Source organism: Alligator mississippiensis, chromosome 3, assembly GCF_030867095.1.
Source record: "Alligator mississippiensis isolate rAllMis1 chromosome 3, rAllMis1, whole genome shotgun sequence".
NCBI lineage: Eukaryota > Metazoa > Chordata > Crocodylia > Alligatoridae > Alligator > Alligator mississippiensis.
Window position 1 is genome coordinate 125,181,527 of NC_081826.1, and position 16,476 is coordinate 125,198,002.

Below are 16,476 nucleotides of genomic sequence, written 5' to 3' on the forward strand. Positions count from 1 at the left end.
GCTGCTATGAAGTACACCCTGACTGTTCACTCTTCAATGAGGCAATGCTACCCATGAGAATAACCCTAAATGTTACCCTCATGAATTCTTTATCAAGCATGCTCACTGATGCCCACATACGGCCTCCTTTAAGGGGCCTATAATTGTCTCCTTTCTGGGATTGGGTTCACAAAGAACAGGAGTCAGTGAGCGGGGTTTGCAAGCCTGTGGTGCAGCACAGCGTCAGCATAGAGGTGACCTTTCACTTACTGCAGTCAGTGGGAGTTCAGCCAGTGATCTCAGGAGCAGCTGAACTTGAAACTGGGACATCACCCCAAGGCAAAGTAGATTACCTAGTTTTAAAAGTGGGATGACCAACTTTCAGTTCTGAAAGAAAAAAATTATCCATACAACATTTATGACCCACTCTTGGCTTCATTAAAATTTCTTAAGCTTACTCACCACTGTAGACTGTACTGAAATGACTGTGCCATACTCATAGCTGTGGTGACTTCCCTGAAGTGAGTCCCTTTGTATCAAGAGTAACTTTGGCCCCTATGTTTAAAAAGTCCTCTAATTAGGCAGCAAAGAAAAATTGCTACTTAGTTTTTGGAGAAGAAAGTTTCACTAAAGGGCAGACTTTCCAAATAGCGTGTGAGAAGTTAAACATGCAATTCTAGTAGAGATTAACTGAAATCATGTAGTTAAATCCCTTTGTGCCATTTTGAAAAGTTAGAAGCATCAGATTTGATGTGTTATTTAAGGCTGCCCAAGATCATCATTTATTTTTCATCAGGAAATAAAATACAATAGTATAAAATGAAGCAGAGAAGTATTCCTTGCCTAAAAGCTAAACAAAATAGATTTTGCTACAGTTGTTCATGCTGCGAAGTAGCTTACTCTGCTCTTATCCCCAGTAAACTCATCAGTCTACTTGACAGAGTCGGTATGAATAAGGATAGTAGAACTTGGCTGTGAATCAGCTTCTGTTTTAGTTTCTTTCCAAACTTTATTATTATATTTCTAGCTTAAGGGAATTTTTGTTTGCTTTTGTTTCACTGTTGACTCTATATGAATAACCTAATGAATTAAAAATTAAGGATTATCTCTTTGCTCCACTGAAGTTAATCGAAATAGTTTCATTGATTTTGGTGAGCCAGGATTTCATCCAAGGTATTTTAAACAGTAGATCACCTAGAGCATCACCATCACTAATTCTTCTGAACCCTGAATGTTGTTTCATTGAAGGTAGAATATAAAGGCAGAGGAGGAAGGTTTATACTCTATTCAAAAACAGATTAAGGTCATGGTAGTAAAAGTTACACAGTTAAATATTGTTTCAACATATGGAACAATCATCATTTAGAAATAGAGTTGCACCAATACATCAGTCCATATTGTATCAGCACCAATAAAAGGAAAATTGACATTATCAGCAATCGGCTTTTTTTGGCTGATGTGGCCGATAACATTGCTGATAAATGCCACATATATGTGTGCAGCCACAGCATGCACACTGCCAGGAGTGCAGCCTAGAAATTTGGAGATTTGCATCTGGCCAGTAAGTCTGTGGGAGGGAAGGGGCATGGGGGGACAGATCAAGAACCTCACAGTGAGGGAGGGAGTAGGGTTGGGGCAGGGGCAGGCCGTGCCCAGCTGGGGGTGTGCGGAGGGCTGTGGGGGGGCATGTGCCCCCCAGATCTGTGCATGGTGTGGAGGCAGGCTGCTAAAGCGCACTTGGGGCTGGGGCTTTGCCTGCCTCTTCCCAGAAGCTGCACTTGAGCTGGGTGGAGTGGTGCAGGGAGGATGGCACTAGGAGGGGGGCTACACCAAATTTTGAGGTGGCTGTAGCCCCACCCCATACCAGCCCTCCTAGCACCACTGCTGCCCACCTCTCACTACCCTACCCAGCCCAACCACAGCCGCTAGGAAGAGGTAGGCACAGCCCCAGCCCCAAACACATAGCGGCAGCCTGCCTCTACCCCACACACAGATCTGGAGGGGTACATGTCCCTTTGCCTCCTCTGGGGATGTGCACAGTGGCAGGAGCCGCCCCACCCCTCCCCCCACCCCAGCCCGCCAGATGAGCCACTGGCTCCATCCTGCACTCTGCCTCACCCCAGCTGGGCATTGCCTGCTCCTACCCCATTCCTCCCTCACCGCAGGGACCTCAATCTGCCCCCCACACTCACCTTCCCTCCTCCACATCCCTTCTCCTCCCAGTAGACTTACTGGCTGAATGCTGTTATCCAAGCTGCTGGGCTACATATCAGCAATCAGATCAGTATCGACCAGTATGGCTGGTCAATAATTGGCCATTGGTATTGGCCCAAAAAATCTTATCTCTGTACCCCTACTTAGAAATGAGATGCAATGAATCTCTATATATAAAATATATATAAAACACTGCAGATTATCTTTTTTGTTTCTTTGAAAGCCAAGTAAAACATTTTCGCTGTGAAACATACCTTAAAGGCTGGGGACTGAAGTTACACATAAACCAGTATAAGTGATCGGAAACCAGTTCTAATCTGTAATGCAACAGAAGTTCAGTGCACATAAACTGCTTTCAAAGTGGCTAAAACCAGTTTAAGATAAACCTGGATGGATGTAATATCTGACTTAACTAATTTAAGTTAAATTGGTTTATTGAACTTCTGTCCCAGATCCCCTCTAGATTCAAGTTAACCCACAGTCCCTCAGCATCCCAGGATGCTTTGCACTTCCCCCACAAATGCCCTCTCACAGGGTGGGTAGGCTAGCCTTGGTCAAAACTGTCTGCTCCAGTGGAGCAGGGAGACATGCTCAAGCATACTCTGGCTTTTGGCCTGGGCCACTACAGGCATGTGGCTGCATTTCCAGAATCAAAAGTCTGTTCACTGGCTTATCAGTTCAATCTAGACATCTTAGAATAACCTACAAAGACTGAATCAATTCATTCTTGGGCTTTTTGACTATTTGTACTTAGCCAAAATGTTTTCAGTTGTGGTCAAAATATTCATTAGCAGTCTGGTAAGGTTAAACGTCTGAAAGCTTTCATTTTAAATCTTAGCACTAGAAAATGAGCCTGGACATCTCATGACAATAGGCTCTTCTTTTCTGAGCATCTCTGAACTTCAATAAAAAACAAGTTATATTTGAGATGGGGAGTGGGAGGCTGTCCACTATTTTAGGCAAATCGAATCATCCTTTGTTTTCATATGACTTGTCCAATTGCAGTGCAATAAAATGGAGTCCACCAAGCTATGGCTGTTCCTTTTGTTTCTCTCTGAGCCCTCAGCAAGATGGTCTTATCCAAATACTGCAATCATTTGTTTTGAAATTGTAATTTTGAAGCAGCGTCTCCCTGTCAGAACTGTTACCAATCTGTTTCTGTTTTGTTCTTGCACCATACAGCTCATTCAGACAGTGAGTGCAGTAGACCAGGATGACCCGCAGGAGGGTCAGCACTTCTACTACAGCTTGGCTCCTGAGGCAGCTAACAACCCCAACTTTACTCTAAGGGACAATCAAGGTAATCAGAGTGGACACAGTCAGTTAGTTACAGTAATCTCTCCTGCACAAGTTGGACTTGAGAGGTTTTGACTTGCATTGCTTGGTGAGACTGCCACTGCATATAATGCCAGCCGACACCTGCTCCTTAAAGGCAGTGATAAAATGACAGATTAATTCATACAGTTGAGGGTTACACAGTATTTACCACTATACGAATATTTCCCACCTATAGGCTTTTGTCTTTGAGGAAATTAGTTGGTGTAAGCAAATTCCTATCTTGCAGTAACACTGTGGGCATCTACAGTTACAAGAGTGGGACTTGGTTTTCATTCAGAAAGAGATTCTTAGAGGTAAAATAGAAATTTGGAATTAGGAGGCAAATCCAAATAGAATTATATCACTGTTTTTATACCTTCACATTTTCTTCTAGACAATGAAAGTGAGCAGAGGTATTGTTCCAAACATCTCCTCTCTTTTCTCAAAGCTCATCCCATTTCTCCTTTATACTTGTCTATTTATTGCTTATGAAAAAAAGAACAGGCTTTGAGAGCTTTTGGGAGAAACTTGGCAGGAAGGTAAGATGCTGTCTAAGATTAACTGAGCAGAAATAGAAAAGCCACAAAGGAATACCCAGAAAAGGAAACAGTAGTAAGTGAAAAAACACATGGCCAGAGATAATCAATCCTTTATTCAAATAAAAGCTGCTCAGTGCAAAGGGGTGAATCAAAGTGGAAAACCATTTTGACTGGGACTGATCTTGTTCACAACTAGGGATATAAATAAGGCTCACAGAAAAATGGGGATTTTTTTTAAATCAGAGACAACCAGGATCCCTGGTTATCAGGTGGTGTAAATGACCGTTAACTCCAGTGCAGTCAATGGGACTTGTGCAAGCTCATACCAGCTGTGGCTCCATCCTCAGTTGTACACAGGTCTGTCCCGGGGGGTGGAGGGGCGCAAATCGGGGCAACTACCCCAGGCCCTGCACATTGGAGGGCCCCACTGGGCAGAGTGGCTGTGGCAACTCCACACCACTGCCACTTGCTTTGCGTCCAGCCACTCGCTACCCCTCCCATCCCACTGCCGATCACAGCAGTAGCTACTTTGGGTCCAGGGCACATGGGATCGGAGCAGTGACGTGGCCCCTCATGGGCTGATTTGCCCCAGGCCCTACACCCTGCTCGGGTCAGCTCTGGTTTACACTCTCACTATTTGTACCAAGAGCCATTTACAATGTTGGTTACAGTCTTCAAGATCCTCAAACATCTGGATTGACCAAGCTGGTAATGAGAGCCAGCCCCATTGCAGCAGTTAGATGCTGCAGTTTTTGGAAAAGAACTTCCCAGGACTTGTGGCAGAACACTGGTATTTAGAACACCCTAATCTGTGGAATTTGCTTTCTGTTAGGGTACACCACTGTTTGCTTTAGGATTGGTGGTCAAAACATGGAAGACACCACAGTTGTAGACTACAATGAGGATCTCTCAGCAGACAAATAATGGAGTGAAGTCAGACCCTATCAGGTTTCAATGGGAAACAGAGAAGGCCTTTAAAGAGCTACCATGCTCATATGCAACTGCTCTACAAATGGGAATTTAGCCTATGTTGCCCTGGATTTGTATGGGATTTTTTTTTTTTGTATAATATGTAAGGTGCCACAAATGAGCAAGGGTAAATTCGAGACTGTTAAAATAAGTAAGGGTAAAGACACCTGCAATATTTTTAACCAATGTCCAGCTATGTGACATGTATGCATAAGGGAGCTTCTGTCATCTTTAACAAATGGGCAATATGTGAAGATTGCAAGGTAGCCTTTCCTGGCAGAAAGCCATTGCTCTCTCCACCCCTAATGTTTATTTGCACATGGCCCCTAAAGTTAATCTATTCAATATTCTTTGACCTTGTCTTTCTTTCTTTGAGGGCATAATTTGCCAATAAAATTGACAGCAACCATCACTGTAACGTTTGGTAAACTAGGCTCATTTCATCCTCACAGCATTGTTCTAAAAAAAAGGAAACGTATGAAAATTCTCAACATCAGATGTACTGTTTCTGTCTAAGGCCATTCTTTGTATAATGTATAGTGACAGCAGCGATGGGATAGCTCTGCCTTCTGTGCTCTGTCATGTACCAGGTTTTCAGATCCATGCATGTAAGTAAACTTAGTGATATTACTTGTTACAAATTCATAGTGTACATATTAAATACCAAACCACAAAAATTTGCTTTTACCACAATATGGAGTTCAGTGGCAACTTTAAATGAAAGAGTTCATATTTTTGTCTGGGGACCTCAAAGGCATTTACAGATTATGAGGATGAAAAATAGCATACATCTCTCCAAAGTCACAATGTGGCAAAACTAGGATCAGAACCCAGAACTCCTGAGTGACATTGATGTGTTCTAGCCAATAGACTAATACCGCACAATTTGGAGGAAGAGAATAACCTAGTCAAATTAGCTGTGGGTCTGATTACATTGGTAGCCAATGCAAGGATTAAGAGTAATTAGAGCTGCAGAACTCTAGCAACAATTACAACTGGTTTATTACATAGCTCTTCAGACTGCAGACCCCAGGCATCTATACATATGCTCTGGGGTGGGGAAAGTGGGGAACTTTAATTAGAGAGGCTCTGAGAACCACTCAATTAAAGTGCTTGCTGCATCACATGTATTCAGCATCCTGCACTGCAAAATGGCGGTGGGGGCACTTTAACTAAAGCTTATCAAATGAGCTTTAGTTAAAGCACCCCCACCATCATTTTGAAATGTGGGGACACTGAATACACGAGGTGGAGGCTGCTGGAGTGTGTTAATTAGCATACTCCAGCAGACTCACAGCAGACTCTATTAATTGAATCTGCTCCAGGACATGCTAATTAGCACATGTTGGAACACAGCTCCATCACGTGTATAGGACCCCTCCCCTTTCTGTCTAGCATGCTGAAATGGACCCATCACTACTTCTACAGGAGAGAAAAGACATTAATTATTTTTTTTGCCATCAGGACAGGAGGAACTGCAGCCTAATAGATAGTTTCCTGAATCAACAAGGCAGTTTTGAATATGGTCTTCTCCTGACTCTATGCTGTTTGAATTCCAGCTTTTAGTTATTAAAACTAAGAAACAAACATAAATAGGTACAAGTACCAATTTCATACCAGTATGTGGATTTTCATCACCAGTTATAAAAAAAGATCCCTCTATATTTTAAGGTGCCTCCATGACTGGCAGGTTGTTAAAGATCCCTTTTCTTAAATCAGAGCTTATCTCTGTTTGATGTGACAGAGATTAAAGCTGAAAAAAATGTCTTCCCCAAAATTGACTGTCTCTTTCTTTCTCAACTCTGGCCACCTCCTTGTGCTTTCTCTCCCCATTTCTGGTAAGTTTAGTTTTTGTATTACTTAGAATAATTGTAGTTGTAAAAAAGCCAACACAAATTCTGCGATAAAGTATCCCTTGTCATGAGTAAGAAGCACAGTGGGGCAAAAGTAGCTTTTGCCACCCCAGGAGCTACTGGTGCTTCTGTTCTGTGACTGTGGGAGTACAGCATGACTGTTCTGTCCCACTGCCCTCACGGGAGTAAATCTCTTTTCATTGTACACAAAGGAGCAGGAAGAAACCAACACATGTAGCTCTTTCTCTCACATGCACTTGCACAAAGACACAAACGCATGCAGTTTGATCCTTCGTGCCACGTCGAGTGAGATGCGTCTCAAAGGATGATACATCTTCTGTGCTCCTTCTGATCATTCACAGACTGGCAATAAATGTACAATCTCATACCCTGCATTGCAACAGACTTGTTTCCACTTGGTGCTGTATATAAATACTGCAGGCTAGACCTCTGTGATGTAAAGAAACTGCATTTGATTCTTGCAAGGTTGTGATGTAAATCCTAGCTGTGTTTTCTTACCATCCATTTTTATGGGACCTTGGTAGACTCAACAGCTCAATACTTTTAGGGACTAGGGTTTAACAGGTGTCAACTCAGGAAAAATGAGGTATTCACATTTCTGACAAACCCTCTTGCAAGCTACCATGTGCTTGTGACAGGGCATAGCATCAAAATCTCATTGGTATTTGGTAAGGCACATCACAACAGCATTTGGCACAAACACACTGCACTTACAATGCAACTAATCCAGCAGCTTTTAAGGAAGAACTGGATTCCTGCCCAATGTAAAACAAAACCAAACCAAAGGGGCAGCTGAAGCATGATGCCAAGAAGAACCCAATAGAACTACATCTCCATGGATGGTTAAGAGAGGTCTAAGTGAAAAAGCTCCAGTCAACAAAAAAAATCTCCTTTAATGTATCATTATAGAAATCTTGATTTTCAGACTGGAAAGGAACCCAGGTTACCTATGCTTGCAGTTGGTCACTTACTAATATTAGCAAATTTTGTACAAAAACACTCATTTTATTCTTCTTTTACAAATAGGGTACAATTCCGCCCCCCCCCCCCCCCCTTCAACTAACTGAGTCTTATTCTCTGTACAGAACAACTTTGCATGAGGTTAAGGTCCAACTGAATTGCAGTTGGGATTCCTGCTCCCTTTCACTTAGACAGAAGTGTGTCTGTGTTCTCAGGAACAGCCTGTAGCACTTGTATGCAGCCAAACCACGGCACAATTTACCCTTTTAAGCCAAGATGCTTCAGAAATATCTGTTGGTATAGCATAAATCCAGACAGAAGGCTGGTCCTTGCCATTCCTCCAGTTTCTCCACCTGCTATCATAGGACCACTGCACAAAGGCATTGTGTCAGTAGCTGGGGAAGAGATAAGACAGGGCTGGTAGGCAGCCTGAGTGTATACACAGGGAGAGACTTGGAGCAGAAACACCCTGCAGCCTCTAACCTTCTTTCAAGATCCAGAGCTCCTAAGAAATACAGGGCTGGAATTCTACAATAGGTGTGCATATGAGTGCTAGCTGACAGCCACCTACTTCTGCTGACTGCATCTGTCCCCCATGATAAAAGCTGTGCTTTATCAAATAGAAGCAAGTGTAGTCAGTAAGCAGTGCAACGTCGTAAGTGTTGCCACCTCTCAGGATTTTATGGTGGTACACGGTGTTCTCTCCTCAAAGCCCCAGTTCCTAGACATCCATATGATTAAACAAGAATCTCAGTTTTCAGGGGGGAAAAGTGAGCTTCTAGCCTTCGTACATACAAAGGAAAAGCCTGAAAGTGTAACTGTTCAGGCTCAAAAGCTAGAAAGCTAATTAAAAAAAACCAACACATTTCCTTTTCTTTACAAACTCATGATTTCTAAACCAGTTTAATGATTTGTGGGAACCCAATATTAACAGCTCCTTGGTATTAAAGGGCTTAGTTTTGGCCATCCAGCATAATGCTACAAATTTTGCTGCACGAAGGATGGTGCTTATCACATAATTGTAGCTGAATCTGTGGCAAGCTACAGGTAGACTTGACTTTGTTTCTAAACTCTGTTTTGATTGTGTTGAGACACTGAAGAACAGTTCACTCCTATAGGCACCAGTTACTGTGCATTGATTTAGTACTTGGTTATGCCTAATGCTACTGCACAGTAGCGTATTAGCACAGGTTTTGCCCAGCATGCTACTGCACAGTGTTATTAGGCTACTGCGCAGTTAGCATCTTGTGTAGACACACCCACTGGTACTGACAGGAAAATGTGAGTAATAGAGCAGTTCCTTCCCCTGCTTCTCTCCCAGCCCCTATACCACCACCCTCTTTGTCAGACTTTTTCTGAATCAAAGTTGTATTACCAGATCTAACTGACAATGCTCACTGTACTTAGCAAAAATGCACAGCAACCTTTCATTTTAAGGATATCTGGGCATGTCTACATGTGCATTAAGTTGCTTTTTGTAAGGTGCATTAAAGTTAGTACCTCCCATGTGATGTACTAAGGAAATGCACATTATACTTCCTTAATGCACAGTAAAGAATGCACATGGTTTTTTAGTGACAGTTAATGCACAGTAGCCTATTTTACTGTGCTTTAGCATAATAGCACAGTTTTCTATGTGATGCTTTAATGCACAGTAAAATAGCCCACTGTGCATTAAAGTGCATGTGTAAATGCGCCCTCTGTGACACAGACCAAAAGCATGGATAATCAGTTTATTACTTCCTTTAAGTTAATTATGGATGGAGGGAGCAAAATTAGGTAGAAAATTGCATGAGCTGCAACCCACTGCATCATTCTATCAGAAGGATCCTGTCATGAAATTTGGAGGTCCAAAGAGAAAAGGAGCTATGGTTTTGTCCATACATTGGTATCTCAATGTTTGTATAGAGGGCCAAGCCTCCTGTCATACCACATCAGGTTCTTTTTCACTTCTAGTAACACAGGCTGTTTAGGAATAATGCTGCCCTGACTTACTATTCAGTGATGGGCCTTCAGAAAAATTTACATGCCACAGATTTTGTCTCAATAGCACCTAGTGCTGTTTTCAACAGGAGTTTCCTTTGCCTGAAACTAGAACTAAGAATTGCCACATGCATCTCACTTCTTCTGACCAACTCCTCTTCCTCTCTAAGTAGGAAACCCTGATTGTGAGGAGTTTACAAGGGTTGGTGGGGTGAGACAGAGAGGGCTTCATGTTCTGAGTGGAGCTAGTTAGGGACTAGAATCTCCATTCTGCAGGAAATTCTGATATTTAAAAAAATTATGACAAATTGTTATAAAATGGAACAAAAAAGCCAAGTAGAAGTTTTCTGTTGGGGAAAAAAAAAAGTCCTAAAATATTTCCATTTGGCCCTGCCAAAGCATTTGGTTTCACCTTTACTATTTTATTTATTTTGTTACACTTGTATAATGTGTTCAAATACAATATAATAACACATAGTCTCACCTAAAGGGATAGAAACAGAAAAAAAATCAGAACACTGTTTTTTTGAAGTTCTTCTTGTGAAACATGTTAAATTTTTCCTAGCAAAAATTCTATCAGAACGGACACAGCCTGAATAACCTGAACTTCTTGACAGAGAAGTGTTCAGTGATTTTTTTTTGACCAACAATAGTTTTGAACCATCAAAGCAGGGAATCTTGTTTCTTTCATCTTATGTGAATTCTATGCCTTAGAATTTTCTGGCCAGGTTATCTGAGAAGCCTTGAAGAAGAAGAGAAAAAAAAGCAAGCTCTACATTAAAAATAAGAGTATGCTGCATGTCCACAAGGGTTAAACAGAAGTCTCCACAGCATTTATACTGGAGGCACAAAGCAGTGAAGCCTAGAAAAGCTGCTAAGCAGGAACAAACAGAGACAACAAGTTGCTCTCAATTGTTCATTTCTGTCTTGCTTTCTGAAAGGTATTGTAGCAAGATCTGAAGGCTGAGTATTTGCTCTGGGCTCTTTTTGTCACAGAGGGTGAGAGAGGTCCATGAGGTGTGCCTTGCAGGCCTATATGCTCTCGCGTGAAAAGTTGGTGGAATCAGGATGGGAGGCTGAGACAAAATACTGATTAGTGACAAAATGATGAAAGACAAAGGAGAAGAGAGGGCAGCAGAGATGCTGCTACTTTTTTTTCTAATCTGCATCTCCAGTTGAAAATGTTAACACCATATGCAAGTATTTAACTATGTTAATTTCTTGCCCTAGACAATACTGCCTGGATTTTAACCAGACGATCTGGCTTCAGACAACATGAGCAGAGCACCTTTTACCTCCCTATCCTCATCACTGACAATGGGCGCCCCAGGCTGAGCAGCACCAGTACATTGACTGTCCATGTGTGCAGCTGTGATGATGATGGTGTGGTGATCTCCTGCAATGCAGAGGCCTACATTCTCCCCGTCAGCCTAAGTAGAGGCGCGCTTATTGCAATCCTGGCCTGCATCTTTGTCTTGTTAGGTAAAGCCTTCATTCCCTTTCAACACTCACCTTGACTATTTGAGATACAAGGGTAACACTTAGCCCCATGGGGGGGCAAAGGAATAAAAAAAGAATGCTGGTAAAAATGGCACATAGTAATGTAAAGGAAAAATCTCCTGCCTTCTTTTTATGGAAGCTTCTTCTCTATCAAACTTAGCCTTTCCCCTGACAGTATGTCAGGGAAGAGGGATTGTAGGAGCAGAGAGGTCCAGCCATCACACAGTAAAATAGTCAAAGTTTGACACATATCCACAATTAAGTGGGAGGAAATAAAAATGAACTTAGGGAATTACAAAATGTGGTTACTTTGGACCTGAATCTGCAGGTTTCCAAGGTTCTTTTGCAAGATGTTGAATACCTGCCTCCTTTAAAAAAAAAAAAATCTGTGCTATATACTTAGTGGATGCATCTACATGTGTACCTGATTATGCAGTAACCGCTGGTACTGCACAGTCCCAGCACCACATGGGTTGTTTCTGACCCTGCTGCGCACTACCAATGAGCTACTGCATAGTAGCACATTGCTACTGCACACTAGCGGTCGCATCATGGTTCATGCCTGCCGATGCTACGTCACTGTAGTGATGAGCTATGTCACTATAGCTCATCACTACAGCAATACAGCATCTCATGTAAATGTGCCCACTCACACAGTCCCCTCACTCTTGTTTCTAAGTTCAACAGTGGAGCTAATGTGCTGAGGATCTCTCAGGGCATGGCTAGTAGGCAACACTGCATCAGAAAGCACCATATAGCATTGCCAGCAAAACACACCCTGACAATTCATTCCTGGCACCATGCAAGCTATATACTGGAAAAATGTCATGTAGCCACTTTTCAGTGCATGCTCAGTGCTGCTGTTTGTCTTAGGCATGCTCACAGATGTGGTGACTACATGATATTTGTGTGGGGGGGACAAGCAGGAGGTTATGTGTTACAGCAGCAGTTCCTAATGCTGTCCAAAGCAATGCAAACATACACCGAGCCTTCTCTCCACGTATCCCATCCTTCCCCCTGCCCATACAGTACCTGGTGCAGAATGGAGGAGGTAACCAACAGGAGTCAAGGTCCAATTGTTCCTCCATTTGCTACATGTGCTTTTGGATAATAGCCACCTTCTCAGGCATTTCAGAGAGGTAGAGTTTGAGCAGCTATAGACTAAAGGGTAAAACATTTCAAAAGTATCAAAGAGACGCATGTGCAAAGAGGCTGCAGCACCTAAGTCCAACTTCTAGACCCTCCAAACCCCCACTCAGTTGCCACCAGCACTGTAGGTGCTTAAAGCCTATAGATCCCTAAATTTCCAACACTGAAGTTTCCCACGTGTCAAAAATCCTGCTTTTCGCCATGCTGTGATGCTCAAAGATACCCACAATAGCTCTGAATGAACAAGCTCTAGTACAGGAAGCAATGTAGCCACATCTGCATGGCTTTCTGTTCAAGCTAATAATACACCATACTTCTAAGTGAGTCTAATTAAATAGTTCCTAATCCTAGTCAGAATATATCAATTATGCTTTTCTCCATTTAATTTCACCTGTAAATGCCAATCCAGTTAGCATTGTTGGAGCAGGCTGCAAAACCCATCTAAGAAGCAAAGTCAGTTGCCTGTGCTGTGCCATATACTGCCACAGCTAGATTTCTACAAGTATCTGAGTTAATTTAAACTGAACACAGGAATCACTACATTATACTGCTGTGGCTATCATATAGATGTACCCATAAGCAGTAGCATAACTAGGGAGGTGTCAGTGGGGCACCAACCCCAGGCGCTGACTTAGAGGGACCACCAGTGTGGTCCTCTTCACTCCAGAAAGCTCTACCATGGCAGGCACAGCCCTGCGAGGGGATGGGGAGTGAATGGGGAACCAGGAACAGCACCCCAGGGGGCCATGCTACTGCCTGTGCTTCAGCTCCAACAGCTTGAACCCATGCTGCTACAGCAGCAGCCATAGCAGAAGTAACTGCTGCCCAAATGAGGAGAGCCCCAACAGGTAAGACTCCACTCCTACTTCATTCTCCCTCCCCCTTCTACTCTCCAATGGCCAGCATAATCCTCCCCAGCTCCACTCCCCCTGCCACCTCTCTGCCACAGGTGCTGAAAGAGCTTACCTCTGCCCAAAGTATCACTGAAAACCAAGGAGACTTAATGTCAGAAAGGAATTAGATTAGGGAGACCCAAACTACCACATTTACTTATGGGTCTAGCTGTCAGCAACCCTCCCCTTCGGAAGTCTGCACAGTTTAAATCTAGGACCTCAATTTGCCTTGTTATTCATACTTAGGGTCCAAATTTCTTTCCTTGGCTCCCATCTATAGCCACTTCCGCAAAGCTCAGAAGTTTCTGCCTTCTGGGCTCTCACATCTCTACCATAAATAAGAAGATGAGCATTTGAGTGACAGCCATTACAAAATTGACGTATTGACCATGTCAGCGTTTTAACCACCCATTTCATTGGCAGGGCAGCATGGCAGGGTCTTTGCACTCGCACTGCCTTCTTTCTGCATCCCTTTCATCAGAAATGTACATTTGTTTCTTTTCTCAGTGAAACTGCTCTAACATGGATATGTTTTGGTTGATCCTTGCAGTGCTAGTGCTGCTCATCTTATCTATGAGGCGGCACAGGAAACAGCCGTACATCATCAATGAAGAAGAGAACATCCATGAAAATATTGTCAGGTACGATGACGAAGGAGGCGGTGAGGAAGACACAGAGGCCTTTGATATTGCTGCTATGTGGAACCCTAGGGAGGCCCAGGTGGTGGTGAAAAGCAGGCAGGACATGATGCCTGAAATAGAGAGCCTCTCCAGATATGTGCCTCAGACATGTGTGATGGATAGCAACGTCCACAATTATGTGCTGGCCAAGCTGTATGAAGCTGACATGGACCTTTGGGCTCCTCCCTTCGACTCCCTTCAGACGTACATGTTTGAAGGGAATGGCTCAGTAGCAGAGTCACTTAGCTCATTACAGTCCGTCACAACAGACTCAGACCAGAGCTACGACTACCTGACAGACTGGGGACCTCGCTTTAAAAAGCTGGCCGAGATGTACGGTGTCACAGATGGCAGTGGGGCTCTGTGGTAACAAAAGAGAATCTCAGAGCATTTTCTACACAACACAAACATCCGAATCTAGGTCCATTCTCATCAGATGCTTCCATGGACATGGGTGAGGCCTCCTAAAATAGCAATACGGTGCTTGAATGAGAATGGGGGAGAGGGCTGTAAACAAATCTCTCTCTGGATCAGCTTTACTCAGTTAAATTAAGTTAAATTTTTACACAATGAAGAGCAGAAGGAAGAAAATGTTTTTCTTGGTTTTAGGGCTATGTTTGAAAGCTTCACTCCTGGACTATAAAGACGCTTTTCTCTCTCCTAATTTTTTAAATGGCAGCTTACTGAGTTCTCTGCATCTGGGTACAAAGATCCTTAGACTCTAATAGTAATCTTCCCCTCACAGGGACTTTGCCAGCAAAATATATATATACACATCTCCCAATGGTTAATTTTTTTTTTCTTTCCCATTTAAAAATAACATTTGCTATTAAAAAATACAGAAAACACAAAGCAGAAAATTGAAATTTGAATCCTATCCTGACATGTTCTTCATAATAAATAAACCTCCTTACTCTGTGGCTGACAGAGTCCTTTTAATCTTTCAGAAACAAGGCTGACTTTTTCTGTTTTCCATCTTGCCCTTGAATTTGAGCTCCCATTTAATGGCTGTTCTGTAAGTCATTGACATTGATACTAATCCATCTCCTATCAAATTAGTGTAAATTTACTCTCCTCCCAGCTGTTTAAAATTGTGGCACTGCTAAACTGCTCAGAATGAAACCAGAAAAATCTGCCTCTTTTGCACTGTAGATGTCTCTTCCACGTGCCAAATGTGAAGATTAGATGCTACCAATGAAAGCCAAATAAAAAAGAAAATATATTTGGTAAATACATGGGTTAGATGGGCTTTCCTAATCTGTGTGAGGTCAATCCAAGGGATGTTTACATACTGTAGATAACCTACTTGAACAAATGCAGTATTATAGACAAATAAATGGATGTAAGAAAATCACATGTATAAGTTTTGTATATTTGTTAATTTTGGTAATAAATATGATGTACTGAATACAGTACAGTACCTTAGCACCTCTTTTAATAAAAGTTAAATGGAAGGGAAAGTCTGATGTCAATTTATTGATTGCTAAATTTACAACAGTTTGGTAGTGTTGGAGTGATGTTATAGCTTTAATGATCCAGGAAATCTGCAAGGGGCAAGCATTTTTGTGAGTGATGTCTTTTCTTGGAGCAACTGCATGGTTGGGATAGATTTTGACCAGCCTTCAAATGGAATGCATTGCATTCAAAAGCTTGTTTTAGTTTATCTCTGTCCTGCAGTTGGGCCAAGAAAACATGTCACCCACAAAAATCCTTGTCTCTGTACAACAGATAGTGGTTTATCTTCACTTGCCATGGGTAGCAGGCAGAAAGTGATTAATCGGAGCTGCATTCTGGAAGCAAACTGTCAATCTGCATCGAATCATTTGGCCACCCCACAAACCTGTTAACGTTAATTAGAGTATTTCCTCTCTTTACAAAATACTTAAGGGCAGTTTCAATACTCTCTAAAATGCACATCTTTATGCTTGGGCAAACATGGCCACAACCCTTGTGTACTACCATTACTTCAGATGGATGATGGAACCTACAAACACAAAACCCATTTCTGTGCAATGTGTCATTCAGACAAAATTTGGGCACAGGGAGTCTCATGGTAACATGAACAAGAAGTGTGCACACAAGAAATTGCACGAACAATGGAGGTTGGCTTCTGAAAGTTGTATCTAAAGTTGCACATCTGCCCATCTTTAACATCTAAAGAGGTGCTCACAAGGGTGTGTGGAAAACATAGGGCATTTCTTAATCACATGTCTTTATATCCCTGTCTTCATTCTTCTCTGTCATGCACAGACACATCACCTTTGTCTTTATTTATCTTAATGTTACACTGTAAGCTCTTGAGAGCAAAGCATGTATTCTCTCATACACCCCAACTGTTTACATGATCTCATGGGAAGCTAAGGAAGTGCTTCAGTGGATTTTTGACTCTTTGCTCATATCCCGTGACCAATAGGTAGAA

At 42.4% G+C, this 16,476-nt stretch overlaps 1 protein-coding gene across 4 annotated transcripts in view; it reads left to right on the forward strand.

Annotated features, from left to right (window-relative positions):
* The window catches only part of CDH20 (cadherin 20), a 191,856-nt gene extending 176,345 nt beyond the window's left edge, over positions 1 to 15,511 (forward strand). For all 4 annotated transcript variants that reach the window (XM_019490608.2, XM_019490606.2, XM_006258416.3 and 1 more), the window contains 3 exons: positions 3,376 to 3,493; positions 11,066 to 11,317; positions 13,928 to 15,511. In XM_019490608.2, coding sequence (XP_019346153.1) covers positions 3,376 to 3,493; positions 11,066 to 11,317; positions 13,928 to 14,427 — 870 coding nt within the window. In that variant the 3' untranslated portion in view covers positions 14,428 to 15,511. The remainder of the gene's footprint in view (positions 1 to 3,375; positions 3,494 to 11,065; positions 11,318 to 13,927) is intronic.
* The last annotated feature ends 965 nt before the right edge of the window (positions 15,512 to 16,476 follow it).